Here is a 20185-nt window from a genome sequence, read left to right as displayed (position 1 = left end):
TAATACTTCCCTCTGCTGGAACTTTAGGTTTTTGCCAAAAAAATTAATAAAAGACTACTGAAGGAAATAATGATCGTATCTGTATATTTTTTTATTTTCAGTCCCTTCCACCAATTTTACAAAGGTTTTGTAAGAATTCTGTTAGTAAATTTCATCTTCTCTCAAGTAAATTAGGGTTTTTTGCAAACTGGAAAGTGCTGTGTTTTTAATTTTTATTTATTATTTTTTTAAACAGATTTTTTTTTTTTTTTTTTTTTTTTTTTTTTTTGTGAGGAGATCAGCCCTGAGCTAACATCCACCAATCTTCCTCTTTTTTTTTTTTTTGCTGAGGAAGACGGCCCTGGGCTAACATCGGTGCCCATCTTCCTCCACTTTATATGGGACGCCGCCACAGCATGGCTTACCAAGCAGTGCGTCGGTGCGCGCCCGGGATCCGAACCAGCGAACCCCGGGCCGCCGCAGCGGAGCGCGCGCACTTAACCGCTTGCGCCACCGGGCCGGGCCCTAAACAGATTTTTTTTTTAATTTTTTTATTATTATTTTTTTTTTGTGAGGAAGATCAGCCCTGAGCTAACATCCATGCTGATCCTCCTCTTTTTGCTGAGGAAGACCGGCTCTGAGCTAACATCTATTGCCAATCCTCCTCCTTTTTTTTTTTTCCCCCCAAAGCCCCTTAGATAGTTGTACGTCATAGTTGCACGTCCTTCTAGTTGCTGCATGTGGGACACGGCCTCAGCATGGGCCGCAGATTTGGTGTCTCCGTGTGCGCCCAGGATCCGAACCCGGGCCGCCAGCAGCGGAGCGCACTCACTTAACTGCCAAGCCACGGGGCCGGCCCGAAAGTGCTATGTTTTTATATTCTTAACAAATGAATATAAAATTCACTTATTGTCTTTACAGGAATACTTGTAATAGATTAGAAAGCCCTCTTTATAAGTATTTTTAAGTACGTATGTGTGAGAATTTTTATAGGTAATAACATCATTTTCAGCCACAAAATCAGAGAAGAAAAAGTTTTCAAAATGCTGTCTCCATAGTACACGTTCCTTTCAGAAAGTAGTTTCTTTCCTACTTTTATCTTAAAGTTCTACATAAAGTCTTTTTGTTTTTTCTTTTTATTTGCTAAGCAATATGATTTTGACAGGCAGCCACTTTTCATTCTAGGAAAGATCTGCAGTTTATAGGAACACCTAAATTATATCACTTTCATTTAAACATCATAACAATACCTTAAAGTTCGGCAAGTCCGCTAGATTCCTTAATTTTGCCCAACTGGGCCCATGTACCTACATTGTGTGCTAATAAGCTGAAAGTGAATAAACGTGTGATGGTGTCACTTGTATCCCCTATCTGTTGCTGATCTCCCACTCTTTCCTTAGGGTTCCAGGGTTGCTGTTAGTGCCATGACATGATCTGCTAACTAACACAGGGATCAACTGAAGATATTAATGTCAATTTATATATTAAATATTATCTAAGCTTGGGGCCGGCCCTGTGGCTTAGCAGTTAAGTGCACGCGCTCCGCTACTGGCGGCCCGGGTTCGGATCCGGGCGCGTACCGACGCACCGCTTGTCCGGCCATGCTGAGGTGGTGTCCCACATACAGCAACTAGAAGAATGTGCAGCTATGACATACAACTATCTACTGGGACTTTGGAGAGAAAAAGGGGAAAAAAGGAGGAGGATTGGCAATAGATGTTAGCTCAGGGCCAGTCTTCCTCAGCAAAAAGAGGAGGATTGGCGTGGATGTTAGCTCAGGGCTGATCTTCCTCACAAAACAAACAAACAAACAAACAAAAAAACATTGTCTAAGCTTAATTTAGTTCTTATTTTTTAGGTAAATATTTATAATTAAAAGTTTTAAAGTACTTTCTTTACCTGAGATGGTTATTTTGCACCAACTATCTTGGAGCCCATTGATCTGCAGGGTAGGAGAAACTGTTTATAGACACTCTGACCTATTTGGACAACTTTGAAACTAAGCAAATAGGACGTGTTCACACCTGTTTTCTCTTGTAAATGCTTTCTTTGGTATACAGTTTTAAACCTCCTGCTCACATTACTACTGTAGGCTTCATCTAATTTTCCTTTCTCTTTACATGGTCACTTCACTGATTCCATTCATTTGAAATAGAGTATTCCTATAGGGCTTGCTTGAGGTGCTTCACTAAACCCAGTTTGCGTTAACCAAAACCAAACAAATAAAACTTGTACCTTTTTTTGCAATGCTTCATTCAGAAGACAGATTATTTCATTGTACTTCAAAAGATTTTAATAAAACTTTTAAAAAATTTTATTCTACCTAATCTGGAGTATTTTTTATTATTTAGCTGAGATATTTGGTTCTTTTTCTCAAATAGCTTAATTCACTAATTCTGTTTTTGGTTTTTTGCTTTAAGGGAGTAATAGGAAAAATAATAAGATATGTATGTAAATATACTGTGAGTGTCTCTGTGTACAAATATATGCATATGTATGTATAAATGTGGCAAGTTGTTCATGCTCTTTTAAGTGACGTATTATGAAGCAGTATATAGAGATCCATTTTGGTGAAAAATGTGTGTGTGTGTGTGTGTGTGTATGCACTCATACCAATGGTAATATTGCTTGCATTCAATTTTCTGAATTTAACCGAATAAAAATTTTAGGAATTGCTGCACTTGGGATTTATTAAACCCAAGAGATGTCATAAAAGATCCCAATCTAAGGTTAAAAAAAAATCCTTTTTTATACTGCATGTTTCATTTTTAGACAGTATTGTTTTCCTACTATGAAAAATGAAGAAATTAGCACTCTTATGCATTCACTTCATTTTTTTGTATAATTGTTTTCAGATTATCAAGATCTATATGTTTACCACCTGTACTGCGACTATAATTTTTATTGTTCTTTAGTTGTGGATTCAAAGCTCACCACCGTGTGTGTGTGTGTGTGTGTGTGTGTGTGTGTGTGTGTGTGTGTGTGTTGAATCATGCTTTAATTGGCTGGATTTTATGGTTGAATTGCCCATGCCACCCCCCCAACCCCCCCCCACCAAAGATTTATTTGCTCTATTTACTGAGTCCATTCTAATTTGTTAAAGCTATACCTGTTACCTTTGTATGTAAATGAAATCTTTACTGAGGATGAGTCTTTAAACTCTTTTCCTCTTGGAATTTTGTAAATATGATTCCATTGTCTTTCATCATTTGGTTTTCTACCTTGTAGGTGTTTTTCAGCCTGGAGGCCTGATGAATTCTTGCTTTAGGTTTAAAGTTTAATAAATGAATTATGATTTTTTACAGTTTGCTTCTCTCATTTGACACATTTGTGAGAATTTTTGGGCTTTTGAGACTGGAATTGAAGTGGGAAGCTGTGTAGAAATATTGCAGAATTTTCTAGCCTTCTGTTTCTTTGTGATATTAACTTCTGCCTTTTGCTTTAGTTACTGCTAGGACATTTCTATTTTTTTCAAAAGTTTTTAATTTTTTTATTGAGATAACATTGGTTTATAACATATAAATTTCGGGTGTACATCATTATATTTCGATTTCTGTGTAGACTACATCATGTTTACCACCCAAAAACTAATTACCATCCATCACCATACACATGTGCCCTGTCACTCCTTTCACCCTCGTCCCTCCCCTCTACCCCTCAGGTGACCACCAATCTAATCTCTGTATCTCTGTGTGTATGTTTGTTGTTTTTATACTCTACTTATGAATGAGATCATATGGTATTTGACTTTCTCTGTCTGACTTATTTCACTTAGCATAATACCCTCAAGGCCCATCCATGTTGTCGGAAATGGCAAGATTTCATCTTTTTTTTAATAGCTGAGGAGTATTCCATTGTGTATATATGCCATATCTTTTTTATCCCTTCATCCCTTGATAGGCACTTAGGTTGTTTCCAAGTATTGGCTATTGTGAATAATGCTACAGTGAACATAAAGGTGCATATATATTTACACATTCGTTTTTTTGTGTTCTTTGGATAAATACCCAGCAGTGTGAATAGCTGGATCATATGGTAGTTCTAGTCTTAATTTTTTGAGAAGTCTCCATACTGTTTTCCATAGTGGCTGCACTAGTTTACATTCCCACCAGCGGTGTATGAGAGTTCCCTTTTCTCCACATCCTCTCCAACGCTTGTTATTTCTTGTTAATTATAGCCATTCTGAAGGGCGTGAGGTGATATCTCATTGTAGTTTTGATTTGCGTTTCCCTAATAATTAGTGATGTTGAACATCTTTTCATATGGCTGTTGGCCACCTGTATATCTTCTTTGAAAAAATGTCTGTTCAGATCTTGTGCCATTTTTTAATCGAGTTTGTTTCTTTGTTACTGAGATGAGTTCTTTATATATTTTGAAACCATTTATCAGATATATGGTTTGCAAATATCTTCTCCCAGTTGTTAGGTTGTCTTTTTATTTTGTCGATGGTTTTCTTTGCTGTGCATAAGCTATTTAGTTTGATGTAGTCCTATTTGTTTATTTTTTCTGTTGTTTCCCTTGCCCAGTCAGACATGCTACTTGAAAATATGCTGCTGAGACCGATGTCAAAGAGCATACTGCCTATATTTTTCTTCTAGAAGTTTCATGGTTTCAGGTCTTACATTCAAGTCTTTAGTCCATTTTGAGTTAATTTCTGTGTTTATTGTAAGATAATGGTCTACTTTCATTCTTTTGCATGTGGCTGTCCAATTTTCCCAGCACCATTTATCGAAGAGACTTCCCTCTTGGCTCCCTTGTCGAAAATTAGCTGTCCATAGATGTGTGGGTTTATTTCTGGGCTCTCGATTGTGTTCCATTGATATATGTGTCTGTTTTTGTGCCAGTACCAACCTGTTTTGATTACTATAGCTTTGTAGTATATTTTGAAAACAGAGAATGTGATACCTCCAGCTTTGTTCTTTTTTCTCAGGATTCCTTTGGCTTTTTGGGGTCTTTTGTTATTCCATATAAATTTTAGGATTCTTCATTCTATTTCTGTGAAAAATATTGTTGGAACTTCGATAAGGATTGCATTGAATCTGTAGATTGCTTTAGGAAGTATGGACATATTAACTATGTTAATTCTTCCATCCAAATGGAATATCTTTCCATTTCTTTGTGTCTTCTTAAGTTTTTTCAACAGTGTTTTATAGTTTTCAGTGTACAGGTCTTTCACCTCTTTGGTTAAATTTATTCTTAGGTATTTTGTTCTTTTTGTTGCAATTATAAATGCAATTGTATTCTTAATTTCTCTTTCTGCTACTTCGCTGTTAGTGTATAGAAACACAACTGATTTTTGCACGTTGATTTTGTATCCTGCAACTTTGCTGTATTCACTTATTGTTTCTAAAAGTTTTTTGGTGGGTTCTTTAGGGTTTTCTGTATATGAAATCATGTCATCTGCAAATAGTGACAGTTTTACTTCTTCCTTTTCAATTTGGATCCCTTTTATTTCTTTTTCTTGCCTGATTGCTCTGGCTAGGACTTCCAATACTATGTTAAATAAGAGTGGTAGACGTGGGCATCCTTGTCTGGTTCCTGTTCTTAAAGGGATAGCTTTCAATAGTTCTCCATTGAGTATGACATTAGCTGTGGGTTTGTCATATATGGCCTTTATTATATTGAAGTACTTTCCTTCTATACCCATTTTGTTCAGAATTTTTATCATAAATTGATGCTGTATCTTGTCAGATGTTTTCTCTGCATCTATTAAGATTATCATGTGATTTTTATTCATTTTGTTAATGTGGTGTATCACGTTGATTGATTTGCAGATGTTGAGCCATCCCTGCATCACTGGAATAAATCCCACTTACTCATAGTGCATGATCTTTTTAATGTATTGTTGTATTCGATTTGCTTGTGTTTAGTTGAGAATTTTTGCATCGATGATCATCAGTGATACTGGCCTGTAATTTTTTTGTGTGTGTTGTCCTTGTCTGGTTTTGGTATCAGGGAAATGTTGGCCTAGAATCAGTTAGGAAGCTTCCCCTCCTCTTCAACTTTTTCAGAGAGTTTGAGAAGGATAGCTATTAAGTCTTCTTTGAATGTTTGGTAGAATTCACCAATGGATCTGTCTGGTCCTGGACTTTTGCTTTTTGGGAGGTTTTCAAGTACTCTTTCTATCTCCTTACTGGTGATTGGTCTATTCAGATTCTCTATTTCTTGATTCAGTTTTGGAAAGTTGTATGATTCTAAGAATTTATCCATCTCTCCTAGATTATCCAATTTGTTGGCATATAGTTTTTCATAGTATGTTCTTGTAATCCTTTGTATTTCTGAGGTGTCATTGTAATTTCTCTTCTTCCAGTTCTGATTTTATTTATTTCAACGTTCTCTCTTCTTGGTGAGTCTAGCTAAAGTTTATCAATTTTGTTTATCTTTTCAAAGAACCAGCTCTTAGTTTCATTGATTTTTTTTGTTCTATTGTTTTTTTAGTCTCTGTTTCATTTATTTCTGCTCAGATTTTTATTATTTCCTTTCTTCTACTGATTTTGGCTTTGTTCTTCTTTTTCTAGTTCTTTTATGTGCATTGTTAGATTGTTTATTTGAGACTTTTGTTTCTTGAGGTGGCCTATATTGCTGTAAACTTCCCTCTTAGTACCGCTTTTGCTGTATCCCATAAATTTGGCGTGTCGTATTTTCATTTTCATTTGTCTCCAGGTATTTTTTGATTTCTGCTTTGATTTCTTCATTGACCCAATCATTGTTCAATAGCATTTTGTTTAATCTCCACATATTTGTGGCTTTTCTAGTTTTCTTCTAATAGTTGATTTCTAGATTCATATTGTTGTGGTCAGAAAAGATGTTTGGTATTATTGCAGACTTCTTAAATGTATTGAGACTTGTTTTGTGGCCTAATATGTGATCTGTTCTGGAGAACGTTCCATGTGCCTTTGAAAAGAATCTGTATTCTGTGGTTTGTGGATGAAATGTTCTGTATATATCTACTGAGTCCATCTGGTCTTATGTGTCATTTAAGGCCAGTATTTCCTGTTTGGATGATTTATCCAGTGATGTTAGTGGAATGTTAAAGTCCCTACTATTATTGTGTTTCTGTCTATTTCACCTTTTATGTCTGTCAATAATTGCTTTATATTATATAGGCCCTCCTATGTTGGGTGCATAGATACCTGCAAGTGTTACATCCTCTTATTGGATTGTTCCCTTTATCATTATGTAACAAAACCTTGTCTTTTGTTACAGTTTTTGTTTTAAAAATCTATTTTGTCTGATATAAGTATTGTTACTCCCAGCTTTCTTTTCATTGCCATTTGCATGGAGTATCTTTTTCAATCTTTTGACTTTCAGTTTGTGAGTGTCTAGGTGGGAAGTGTGTCTTTTTTATGCAACATATATATGGGTCTTGTTTTTTATCCGTTCAGTCACCCTATATCTTGTTCTTTTTTCCTTTGGAGAGGACGATTCACCCTGAGCTAACATCTGTGCCAGTCTTCCTCTGTGTTGTATGTGGGTTGCTGCCTCAGCAAGGTGACAAGTGTTGTAGGTCTTTGCCCGGGACCCACACCTGCAAACCTGGGCTACCGAAGCGGAGCACACCAAACTTATCCACTATACCATGTGGATAAGTTTGCCCAGCCCCCACCGTATGTCTTTTGATTGGAGCATTTCAATGTATTTTTAAAGTAGCTGTAGATAAATGTGTTTGTATTTTAAAGTAGCTACTAATACGTGTATATTTATTGCCATTTTGTTACCTTTTTCCTAGGTGTTTTAGGAGTTTGCTGTTCCTTTCTTTTTCTCTTGCTCTCTTCTCTTGTGATTTGGTGGCTTTCTTTATTATTGTGTTTGGGTTCCTTTCTGTTAATTTTTTTTTTATTTGTTATAGGTTTCTGGTTTGCGATTACCATGATGTTCATGTATAATAACCTATGTAAATAGCAATCTGTATTAAGTTGATTGTGTCTTAAGTTTGACCTCTTACTAAAAACCCTACTATTTTACTGCCCTCCCCCACAGTTTCTGGTTTTTGTATCATATTTAACCTCTTAATATGGAGGTAGATATTTTTAGTACTTTTGTCCTTTGAGTTTCGTATTATCTTCATAAGTGATTGATCTGCTACCTTTTCTGTATGTTTGCCTTTACCAGTGATTTTTTTTTTTTTTTTTTATAATTTCCTTACTCCTATTTGTAGTGTTTTCATTTCCACTTAATTGAGTCCTTTTAACATTTCTTGTAAGGCCGGTTTATTGGTGATAAACTCCTTTAGTTTTTGCTTCTCTGGAAAACTCTTTATCTCTCCTTCTATTCTGAATGATAACCTTGCCATGTAGAGCATTCTTGTCTGTAGGTTTCAGCACTTTGAATATATTGTGCCACTCCTAGCCTGTAAGGTTTCTGCTGAGAAGTCAGCTGATAGCTTTATGGGATTTCCTTTGTATCTAACTGGTTGCCTTTCTCCTGCAGCTTTTAGGATTCTCTCTTTATCTTTAGTTCTTGACATTTTAATTATAATGTGTCCTGGTGTGGGCCTCTTTGGGTTCACCTTATTTGGTGCTCTGTGCTTTCTGTACTTGGATATCTGTGTAGGTTAACAAAAGTTTTCAGCTGTTATTTCTTCAAATAGGTTCTCTGCCCCTTTTTCTCTCTCTTCTCCTGGCACACCTATGATACAGATGTTAGTATGCTTGATGCTGTCCCAGAGTTCCCTTAGACTGTCTTGATTCTTTTTAATTCTTCTGTTCAGCTTGAGTGATTTTCTCTACTGTTTCATCTAGCTCACTGATCCGTTCTTCTGTATCATCTACTCTGCTGTTGATTCCCTCCAGTGGATTTTCCATTTCCGTTGTTGTATTCTTCTGTTCTTATTGGTTCTTTTTTCTATTTTCCAATTCTTTGTTGAAGTTCTCACTGTGTTCATCTATTCTTCTCCCAAGATCAATGAGCATCCTTATGACTATCAGTTTTAACTCTTTTTTGGGTAGATTGTTTATCTCTGTTTTGTTTAGTTCTTTTTCCTAGGATTTGTCCTGTTCTCTTGTTTGGAACATATTCATTTGTCTTCTCGTTTTGCCTGTTTCTCTGTGCTTATATCTATGTACTAGGTAGATCAGCTACATCTCCTGATCTTGGAGATGTAGCCTTAGGTAAGAGACGTCTTATGAGGCCCAGCAATGTGCTTCCCTTTCATCACCAGTTCCAAATGTTCTGGAAGTGTCCCCGGTGTGAGCTATGTGTGCTTTTCTGTTGTGGCAGGGTTGCTGTTGCTGCAGGTACGTGGGTAGTCTAGGCTAGCCCCCTGGCTGGCTGGTTGTAAGGCTCAGCTGCATGTGGCTGCTGCGGTCACTTTAGTCGCTTTATTGGGTTGGGGGAGCCCCAGCACAGCTGGCTGCAAGGTCTAATAGCACACACCTACTGTTTTGCTGTTAAATGTGTCAGGCCCCCAGCGTGGCTGGTTGCTAGGTTCAGGGGTTCACAATTGCTGTAGGCTTCCAGCCTGCAAGGCTCTTGTGAACTCTCTCAGGAGCATAGCTGGGTGGGGCTGGCTCCAAGCATGGCAGTACACGATCGTTTCAGGCATTGGACAGTGGGGCAGATACCCTATGTGGCTGTTTGAGAAGGCCAGCAGCACAAGTCTGGTGCAGCCAACAAGCCCCACCACCTTTGAGGCCACACACCTCATCAACGCAGTGCTGCCCCATGCACATGCTCCACCCCGCTGAAGTGAACCCACTCGCCCCACTGTAGGAGCTCCACACACCCTGCCTGTGCAGGCCTGCAAATTCCCCATGGACTTGCTGGTGGGCAGGGTTAGTCCCTAGGGCGAGCTGCTTGCCCTGGCTGAGCTGGATTAAATTGATGGTTTAGTGGGTGGAGCAAGCCCCTGCACTAACAGTCCAGGGGAAGAAATCCAATGGTGTCTGCCAACATCTTGTGTCAGCGCACCTGTGCTAGGTCACAATAATGGCTGCCGCCAGTGTCTCAATCCCTGGGGAGGTGGTCCCAGCCACCTCCTACGTTTCTGAGACGTGCTCAGAGTTTATCAAGTGAGTCTCTTTTACTAAAGGACTATGCACCTTTCTTTCTGATGATTTTGTGTTGGTTTTTGCAATGGGTGCATTTGTGCATGGGCCCTTTAAGAGCAGGCTTTTCTTTCTCTTATATTCCGTAGCTTTTCTGAGGGTATTCCGTTGGTTTTAATAGCCAGCAAAACCAAGTATTATGACACTCATCTCAGGTGTGCTGATTTCAAAAGCTGCTTATTGTGGCATAGCTCTTCTGCTCAGATCTCCTGCTCCTCCAGGAAAAGCTTCGTACCTTAAGATCACTCCCAGCCATGAAGCACCATGGCTAGAATGGGTTTTTTTCCTCAGCAGAAAGATAGTTCTGCCTCTTCTACCTCAGTCAATGTTGTCCCTTGTTGTGGGGGTTCTTTTTATCCAGTTTCCAGCTCTCTCTCAGAGGTAATTGTTCCATAGTTAGTTATAAATTTGTTGTGTCTCTGGCAGGAGGTAAGTTCAGAGTCCTCCTAAGCTTCCATCTTCCCTGCAATCAAAGTGTTTTTTATATTGTGGCAAAATACACGTTATATTTAATTTACCATCTTAACTATTTTTAAATGTACAGTTCACTGGCATTAAATACATTCATAGTGTTGTGCTACCATTATCATTATCCATCTGCAGAACTCTTTTCATCTGTGAAACTGAAACTCTGTACCCGTTAAAAAATAACTCCTCATTCTTCCCTTCCTCCCAGCCACTGACTACCACCATTCTACTTTTTGTCTGTATTATTTTGACTGTTCTGAGTACTTCATATAAGTGAATCATACAGTATTTGTCTTATAGTGACTGGCATAATTCACTTAACATAGTGCCTTAAGCTTCATCTATGTTGTGGCATATATCGGAAGTTCCTTCCATTTTAAGGTTGCATATTCTATCGTGTGTATATACTGTAATTTGGATTATCCATTTATCTGTCAATGGGCGCTTGGGCTGCTTCCATGTTTTGTCAGTTGTGAATAATGCTGCTCTGTACATGAGTGTACAAATATCTCCTTAGGACCCTGATTTTTATTCTTTCAGTATATACCCAGAAGTGGAATGACTGGTAATTCTATTTTTAATTTTTTTAGGAACTACCATACTGTTTTCCACAGCTGCTATACCATTTTACATTCCCACCAACAGTGCACAAGGGTTCTAGTATCTCCACATTGTCCCCAACACTTGTTATTTTCTGTTTTTTTGGTAGTTGCCATCCTAATGGGTGTGTGGTAGTATCTCATTGTTGTCTTCATTTGCATTTCCTTAATGATTAGTGATGTTGAGCATCTTTTTGTGTGCTTATTTGTATGTCTTCTTTGGAGAAATGTCTATTCAGATCCTTGGCCCATTTTTTAATTGAGTTGTTTGCTTTTGTGTTGTTGAATTTTAGGAGTTCTATATATATTCTGGACTTTAATCCCTTGTCAGGTAAGTGATTTGCAAATGTTTTCTCCCATTCTTTGGGTTGCCTTTTTACTCTGTTAGTAGTAGTGTCTTTTAGTGCACAAATTTAAAAATTTTTCACCAAGTCCAATTTATCTAATTTTTTTCTTTTGCCTGTGCCTTTGGTGTCATATGCAGGAAATTATTGCAAAATCGAATGTCATGAGGCTTTTGCCCTATGTTTTCTTCTAAGACATTTATAGTTTCAGGTTATCTATTTAGGTCTTTGAACCATTCTGTGTTGATTTTTTTATCTATGGTGATAGGAAAGAGTTCAACTTCATTCTTTTGCATGTGGATATCCAGTTTTCCCAGCATCATTTGTTGAAAAAACTGTTCTTGCTCCATTGAATGGTCTTGGCACTCTTGTCAAAAAGCATTTGACCATATATGTGGAGATATGTATGTGTCTATTCCTGGTCTCTCTGTTCTCTTCCATTGGCCTATATGTCATTGTTTATGCCAGTACCACTTTGTTTTGTTTACTGTAGCTTTGTAGTAAGTTTTGAAATCAAAAAGTATTAGTCCTTCAGCTTTTTTGTTCTTTTTCAAGATTTTTTTGGCTATTTGGGGTTACTTGAGATTCCATATGAATTTTAGTATTGGTTTTTCTCTTTTTGCAAAAACATCATTGGGATTTTGATAGAGATTGATTGAATCTGTAGATTGTGCTGGGTAATATTGACACCTTAATAATATTTTAAGTCTTTTCAATCTATGAACATGGGCATGTATTTCCATTTATGTCTTCTTCAGTTTCTTTCACCAAGCTTTGTAGTTTTCATTTACAAGTCTTTCACCTCCTTGGCTAAGTTAATTCCTAGGTATTTTATTTTCTTTGATATTGTTGTAAATGGAGTTGTTTTCTTGATTTCCTTTTCAGATTGTGTTAGAAATACAACTGAAGTTTTTGTGTTGACTTTGTATCCTTCTACTTTGCTGAATTCATTTATTAGTTCTAATAGTTTTTTTGTGTGGAATCTTTAGGATTTTCTATATATAAGATTATATTATCTGCAGTCAGAGACAGTTTTATTTCTGTTCCAATTTGGATACCTTTAATTCTTTTTCTTGCCTAATTGCTCAGGCTAGAACTTCCAGTACTATGTTGAATAGAAGTGGTGAAAGCAGGCATCCTTGCCTTGTTCCTGATTGTAAAGGAAAAGCTTTCAGTCTTGCACCATGATGTTCATTGTGGATTTTTCATATATAGCTTTTGTTATTTTGTTAAAGTAATTTCCTTCTAATCCTAGTTGGTTTAGTGTTCTTATCATGAAAGAGTGTTGAGTTTTTTTAATGCTTTTTCTGCATCGATTGAGATAATTATGTTTTTTTCCGTTTGTTCTATTAATGTGGTCTATTACATCGATCAGTTTTCATATGTTGAACCCTCCTTGCATTCCAGGAATAAATCCTACTTGGTCATGGTGTATAATCTGTTTAATATGCTACTGAATTCAATTTGCTAGTATTTTGTCATTTTTACATCAGTGTTCATAAGGAATATTGATCTGTAGTTTTATTGTAGTGTCTGTCTGGCTTTGCTATCAGGGTAATGCTGGCCTTGAAGAATGAATTATGAAGTGTTACCCCGTCTTGAGTTTTTTGGAGAAGTTTGAGAAGGATTGATGTTAGTTCTTCTTCAAGCGTGTGGGAGAATTCACTAGTGAAGCCATCGGGTCCAGGACTTTTTTTTGTCAAAAGATTTTTTTGTTTTTGATTTAGTCTCCTTGCTAGTTATAGGTCTATTCAGATTTTCTGTTTCTTTGTGATTTAGTCTTGGTAGATTTTGTGTTTCTATGAATTTGTTCATTTTATCTATGTTATGCAATTTGTTGGCATATAGTTCACAGTACTCTTAGAATCCTTTTTTTTTTTTTTTTTTTTTTTGTGAGGAGATCAGCCCTGAGCTAACATCCGCCAATCCTCCTCTTTTTTTGCTGAGGAAGATGGCCCTGGGCTAACATCTGTGCCTATCTTCCTCCACTTTATATGGGACGCCGCCACAGCATGGCTTACCAAGCAGTGCATCGGTGCGCGCCCGGGATCCGAACCAGCGAACCCCGGGCCGCTGCAGCGGAGCGCGCGCACTTAACCGCTTGCGCCACCGGGCCGGCCCCTCTTAGAATCTTTTTTTAATTCTGTAGAATCAGTTGTAAGGTCCCCACTTTCGCTTCTGATTTTATTCATTTGAATCTCCTCTTTTTTTTCTTGGTCCATCTAGCTAAAAATTCGTCAATTTTGTTGATCTTTTCAAAGACCCAACTTTTGGTTTCATTGATTCTCCCTCTTGTTTTCCTGTTCTCTATTTGTTTATCTGCTCCAATCTTTAATATTTCCTTCCATCTGCTAGCTTTAGGTTTAATTTGTTCTTCTTTTTTGTAGTTCCTTAGGTTGTAAAATTAGATTGTTGATTTGAGATCTTTCTTGTTTTTAAATTTAAAAAGTCGATAGCTGTAAATTTCTTCCTTAGCATTGCTTTAGCTGTGTGCCATGAGTTTTGGTATATTTGCATTTATCTTAAATTTTATATACAAGTGGTCTTTTTCTGTACTTCTTGCTTACAGTTCTGATTTGAATAGTTGTCCTCAAATATTTCTTTTATTTCATCACTTGTGACTTACTTTCTAAGAAAAAATTAAAATTTCTGGAAAAATTCTAGTACCTTCATTTCCTTTGCGTTTGCTTTTTCTCGTTTAATTTCAAAAATGAAAACCTTTGAACCCTACTTTTTCATATGTTTAGTAATAGATTTAAAGTCAGTCTTGCCAAATTTTTCAGATATGCTAAAACTGGCATCCAGTGACTGCAGGTTTGAAATGAGTAGGAAGAGTATTCCAAATCAGGGCAAAATTATAAGTCAAGAAACGGAGGCTGATTGGAGTACTGGTATATATTAATAAAATAAGTAAAAGTGTAGATTTTGACTAGTAATTTTAATGTTCATTTTAAACATTCCTCTTAATCTTCCAATTCTTAATTGAAGGCAGTATAAATAAAATATGAAATATGTTAGCCTAATTCCCAAAAGGAGAATATATTACTAATCTTTTTTTTAAATGTATGAGTAGCAAGCTATCAATCCAGGATTATAAAATGATAGAAATAATTGATATTCTTTTTCTAAGGACAGTTAACTTTACCTTCTCTTGAATCATCAGACTACAGCTTTATAAGGTTTGCAAGTTGATTTACAAGTTATTTGTGGGCCGGCCCCGTGGCTTAGCGGTTAAGTGCGCGCGCTCCGCTGCTGACGGCCCGGGTTCGGATCCCGGGCCCGCACCGACACACTGCTTCTCCAGCCATGCTGAGGCTACATCCCACATACAGCAACTAGAAGGATGTGCAGCTATGACATACAACTATCTACTGGGGTTTTGGGGGGAAAATAAATAAATAAATAAATCTTAAAAAAAAAGTTATTCGTAAAAGAAATTTTTGTGTATTTTATCTTTTGTTAATCTTATGACTTCTCTGTTAAAAGAAGTAAATTTCTAGGGGCCAGCCCCATGGCATTGCAGTTAAGTGCACGCGCTCCACTGCTGGCGGCCCAGATTCAAATCCCGGGCACGCACCGATGCACCGCTTGTCAGGCTGTGCTGTGGCAGCGTCCCATATAAAGTAGAGGAAGATGGACACGGATGTTAGCTCAGGGCCAGTCTTCCTCAGCAAAAAGAGGAGGATTGGCATGTATGTTAGCTCAAAGCTGATCTTCCTCACAAATAAAAAAAGAAAGAAAGAAATTTCTTAAACAAATTAACTATATTTTAAACATTTTGAAATTCTGTTGCTGTGACAGTACCATGATAATATTATACTGCATATATTTTACTTGAATTATAAAATGTCATGCTCTGTATTTAACTTATTCTTTTTAGCTATATTAACTTATTATTCTAAATGTAACTTATTCTTTTTTATTAGGCTAAGCAGTTAATTTAACTTAACCTGGCTCCTTTTTGGCAGCTAGTTTATCTGTGGACATCCTCCACTGCCTAGCATTTATTCATTTACCAAGTACTTTTTTGAAAACCATTGAATGCCAATATTACACTAGTTGATTTAGATATAATGATAGCATAATTTCTGAGCCCTTCTTTCAAGGAGCCTGTGGTCCGGTGGAGCAAACAGATAAGTAAACACAGAGTTAGTTACATCACTGTGTGCTAGTTAAGTTAGGTAAAAGGAGAAATAACGTATATCCTGAAAGGACTTGAGGAACACATAACCCTCAACAATGTGTAGGAATGTATAAGGGTGTCACAGAAAGTATTCCAGAGTAAATAATATCTCAACTAAGACCTGAGGTTAGAGTGAGGCAGCCTACAGAGAATTGTTGATTGTTCATTAAGCAAAGGAGCTAGTGAGTTAAACTGGGAACTAGTCTTTTGGAAATTTCCTTTTAAATCATGTTAGGAAATTTGAAATTCAGAATTTGGGGGATTGGAAATGGAATTGAACTTTTTTTTGTCAAAATGGTATCGCAAATGGGAACAAGGCATGGAGACCTATAAAGAAGCTGTCATAGATTTCCAGTCAAGAAATATTGGTGATCTAAAGTGAGATAGAAGGAGCTAGTGACAAATGGATTGGGTTGACATTTTTTAGGCAATAGAATAGACCAAGTGTTACTTGGAACTTTGAGATTGAAAAATTAGGTTTACTCACTCTAGCAGAACATAATTTGAGAGGAGGATCTTCAAGAAACCAATAATGGAGCAAGTGTGGAAGCTAAAGAAATAATATGAGGATAAGCCATTCCTTGGGATTACCCATTGCACTGCTCCTTGCAATAGTATGAATAAATAATAGTAGGTTCTACCAAAATTTCTGCAGCTACATAATTGCAGTCACCTAGGTTTGTGTTTGATACCAACATGAATAATCACTTAGTCATGCATAGGCATGCAGCCCTTCTTACATTTTATGTCTAGTCCTAATATTTTAGAATAGTAAATAAAATCATAGTGTAGAAAGCATGGTAGAAAGTGGAAGGAGACCCAGGATCCACTGGTGTAATTTGAGGAGAAATTCAACCCAACTTATTCTAATCTATCTGCGGATAATAGAGATTTAGTTGTACTGCTAATGTTAATTTTTTTTTGGTCATTAAGCAGTTGAAAAAAACTATAAAATTAGAGTTCTTTTTCTTAAACTTTTTATTTTGAAATTATTATGGACTCATAGAAGTTGTAAAAATAGTACACAGGATCCTCTAAACCCTTCACCCAGCTTCCCTTAAGGGTGACATCTTACGTAACTGTAGCACAATATCAAAACCAGGAAAATGACATTGGTATAACACTTTTAACTAGACAACAGACCTTATTCAGTTTTTATTGGTTTTTACTTGCATTCATTTGTGTGTCTGTATAATTCTCTGCGATTTGATGCCATGTATAGATTTGTGTGACCACCACCACGATAAAGATATAGAACTGTTCCATCATTACAAAGAAAATCCCTGATGCATCCCCTTTATAGTCATACCCACCCCTCAACCCTGTCCCTGTCTCCTAGCCACCAGGGATCTGTTCTTTGTCGCTATAGTTTTTTCATTTCAAGAATGGTATTTAAATGGAATCATACAATATGTAATTTTTTGAGATTGGCCTTTTTTTCCCTAGTCATAATGCTTTTGAGATCCATCTAAGTTGTTGCATGTGTTAATAGTTACTGCTTTTTTTTTTGCTCAGTTATATTCCCCTGTATGTATGGATATTTCAGAGTTTCTTTAATCCCATTGGTTTGTTGAAAGACATCTGTATTGTTTCCAGTGTTTTTTATTATTACAAGTAAACTTGTTATGAACATTCATGTTACAGGTTTTTGTTTGAACATAAGTTCTTATTTCTCTGGGATAAATACCCAAGAGTACAATTGCTGTGTTGCATGTTAAGTGTATGTTTAGTTTTTTAAGAAACTGCCAGAAAGAAACTGCAGAGTGGCTGTACAAATTCATATTCTCAGCAGTAGTTGTATGAGAAATCCAGTTTTCTGTATCATCACCAGCAATTTGGTGTTTTTTCTCTTTTTTATTTTAGCTGTTTTCATAGATATACATTGCTATCTCATTGTGGTTTTAATTTGCATTTTCCTAATGGCTAATGATGTTAAACATCTTTTCATGTGTTTACTTGCCATCAATATACCTTCTTTGGTGAAATGTTTGTCTTTTTCCCATTTTTCTAATTGGATTGTTTCTTTATTGTTGAGTTTTGAAGATTCTTTATGTGAAAGTCCTTTGCCAGATACGTGGTTTGCAAATATTTTTTCCCAGTTTGAAGCTTGTCTTTTCATCTATAAAATTAGAATCGTCCTTTAAAATATTCTTTGTTATAGAGTGGAGATTTGACTATTACTTGGAGGGGCAAGATGTATTAAAATTAATCTTTTAACTAAGACTTAATTTACAGTCAAAATGTATGTAGGTTAGGCGCTGAAGTAGTGTGTTTGTTTCTTTCATGAATGATCCCCAAGTGAAGAAAAATGCATGCTTTTAATAGCTTACCTGAATTATATTTGATGCAAGGAGGCAGATTAGACACCTACCCTGGGACCTCAGACATTTTACTTAGCTTTTCTGAGCAGTGTTTTTTTAATCCATGAAATGGAGAAAAATATATTTTAATTCCAATAATACTGTGATATAGCTAATACAGTTCTAAAAAATAAGGCATATGTTGAAAGCTTTCTTCCACTTTTTAAAAATTCAGTTTTCCTTATTGTCTAGGGGGCAGTTCCATGGTTTACTGTGATTTCAGATTTTGGCTTGTGTACCTTTTTCACAGTCAAGAGTATCTTAAACCAGAATGAGGGTATCGTTTCATGTTGCTAGAAGGGTTGTTCCCACACAAAACTTTCATTTAAAGAAAAAAAATTAAAATAACTAGAATAAAATAAAAATAATTAATGTAAAGATTCTCAAGCAAGGTGCCTTATGTAGACATAAAAGGCTGTTACAAAGGTGCCCAGAGAAGAAGAAGACAGCATTCCAAGAGTTGGTGTCTAATTGTCAGTATGTGAAATTAATAAATATGAATGTAAAATGTAATACTGCCGCAGTGGCTCATCTGCTTTCAAGTTACTGAAATTTGTACTTTTTTAAAACAGTTGGTTAAGTAACATTTGGTTATGTATAACCAAGTATTTACACTTATAAATATATATATAATAGTTATATTTAACCAAGTATAACTTGGTTGGGATCAAATCCTGGCTCTGCCACTCACAAGCTGTTTGATTTTGGTCAGTTGCTTAACCTTTCTGTGTGTTCTGATCTTCAAGGGGGATTATAATAGTACTTATTCCATAGGGTTTTTTTGAGGATTAAATGAGTTAATAAATGCAAAGCACTTGTAACAATTCCTGATACATAAGTAAACACTACTTAAACTGTTACTACCCGACTAGTAAGGTATTCCTATAGGAAATTAGTGTTAAGAAAATTAGATCTTTCAGCCAAAGGTGTTTATCTATGAGTATGTTGCCCTAAAGAGAAGTTTGCAAAAGTTATCAATTTTTTTCGTATGTATATTTTTCATTCTAGTTATCATTGCACCTTTATTTTAGACATTATGCTAAAATGTTTGGAATTTTAAAATATCCTCAATTTGGGAACACTGTCAATTAAACAGACAATTTTGTTTAGTATAATTTGATTATGGATAAAAAGAAATACAAGCAGTTATGGATATTCATGGAAAAATGACTGTGTATGATTGATGAGTGGAGCAAGAAAGTGAAGGCCTTCTAAAAGGAATTATCCTGTGGGATGAATTGGGGAAGAAACATTAAGGAAGCACGTAGTTTCTTTTTTTTTTTTAAAGGCAAGGAAGAGAAGGTGAATAGTAGATTGAAGGGAAAGGTAGGAATAGTTGTCTGTAAGAACCATATAAAGTGTGGTATGGGAGTGTCAAATGAGCTTGTACTTAGACAAAAAGGAACCGTTGAGAGTTTTTAAAGTTTGAGAAATTTAAACATTTTTCACATTTTAAAACTTGTGTTTATTTTGATTCTATAATAGTAAATTCTTAATCTGTTTAAGCCAATAGTCTATTATATTCATACTAAATTTTTTTTTTTAAGGATTTCACTTTGTCGAAATGAGCAGTCGTAAATCAAAGAGTAACAACTTAATGCATTCAGAGTGCCTTTCACAGGTTAGTATATATTTACATTAATCTTAAGGTCTGTTACCATGCAAAGGTGATCAGAGAAATAGTCATCTTCTTAACTTGAATTCTCCCCTTAGCACTTGTGAAGAATCGCTCGCCATTCTCAGGGTGAGAATGTCTTATGCTACTTCTTAATTTCATGCTTTGTAAGTCTTTGGATAGTTGGAATCCTGACTTTACTCATGTCTTCGTAAATGTGGTCTGATTTCAATTTAGTTTAATATTATCTTCAGAGTTTGTACTTCTTTTGTTAAATGTATTCCTAAGTATTTTATGCCTTTTGATGCTAAATGGAATTATTTTCTTAATTTTATTTTTGATTTGTTATTTGCTAGTGTATCTAAATGCACTTGATTTTTGTATATTAATCTTGTATCCTGCAAGCTTGCTGAACTCATTTATTAGTTCTAATAGGTTTTTAGTTATTCCTTAGGATTTTCTGTATATAAGATCATGTCATCTGCAAATAGAGATAGTTTTACTTCTTCCTTTCCAATCTGGATGTCTTTCATGTCTTTTTCTTATCTAATTGCCCTGGCTAGAACCTTCTTTGCAATACTGAATAAAAGT

At 36.0% G+C, this 20185-nt stretch overlaps 1 protein-coding gene across 5 annotated transcripts in view; it reads left to right on the top strand.

Annotated features, from left to right (window-relative positions):
* ORC4 (origin recognition complex subunit 4) overlaps nt 1–20185 on the top strand; it is an 81484-nt gene that overhangs the window by 21835 nt on the left and 39464 nt on the right. For all 5 annotated transcript variants that reach the window (XM_058548915.1, XM_058548917.1, XM_058548918.1 and 2 more), the window contains exon 2: nt 19527–19600. In XM_058548915.1, the coding sequence (XP_058404898.1) occupies nt 19544–19600 (57 nt within the window). In that variant the 5' untranslated portion in view covers nt 19527–19543. The remainder of the gene's footprint in view (nt 1–19526; nt 19601–20185) is intronic.

Source organism: Diceros bicornis, chromosome 10 (genome assembly GCF_020826845.1).
Source record: "Diceros bicornis minor isolate mBicDic1 chromosome 10, mDicBic1.mat.cur, whole genome shotgun sequence".
NCBI classification, from domain to species: domain Eukaryota; kingdom Metazoa; phylum Chordata; class Mammalia; order Perissodactyla; family Rhinocerotidae; genus Diceros; species Diceros bicornis.
The sequence above is the reverse complement of the archived record's forward strand: the minus strand, read 5'-3'. Positions and strand labels throughout refer to the sequence as shown.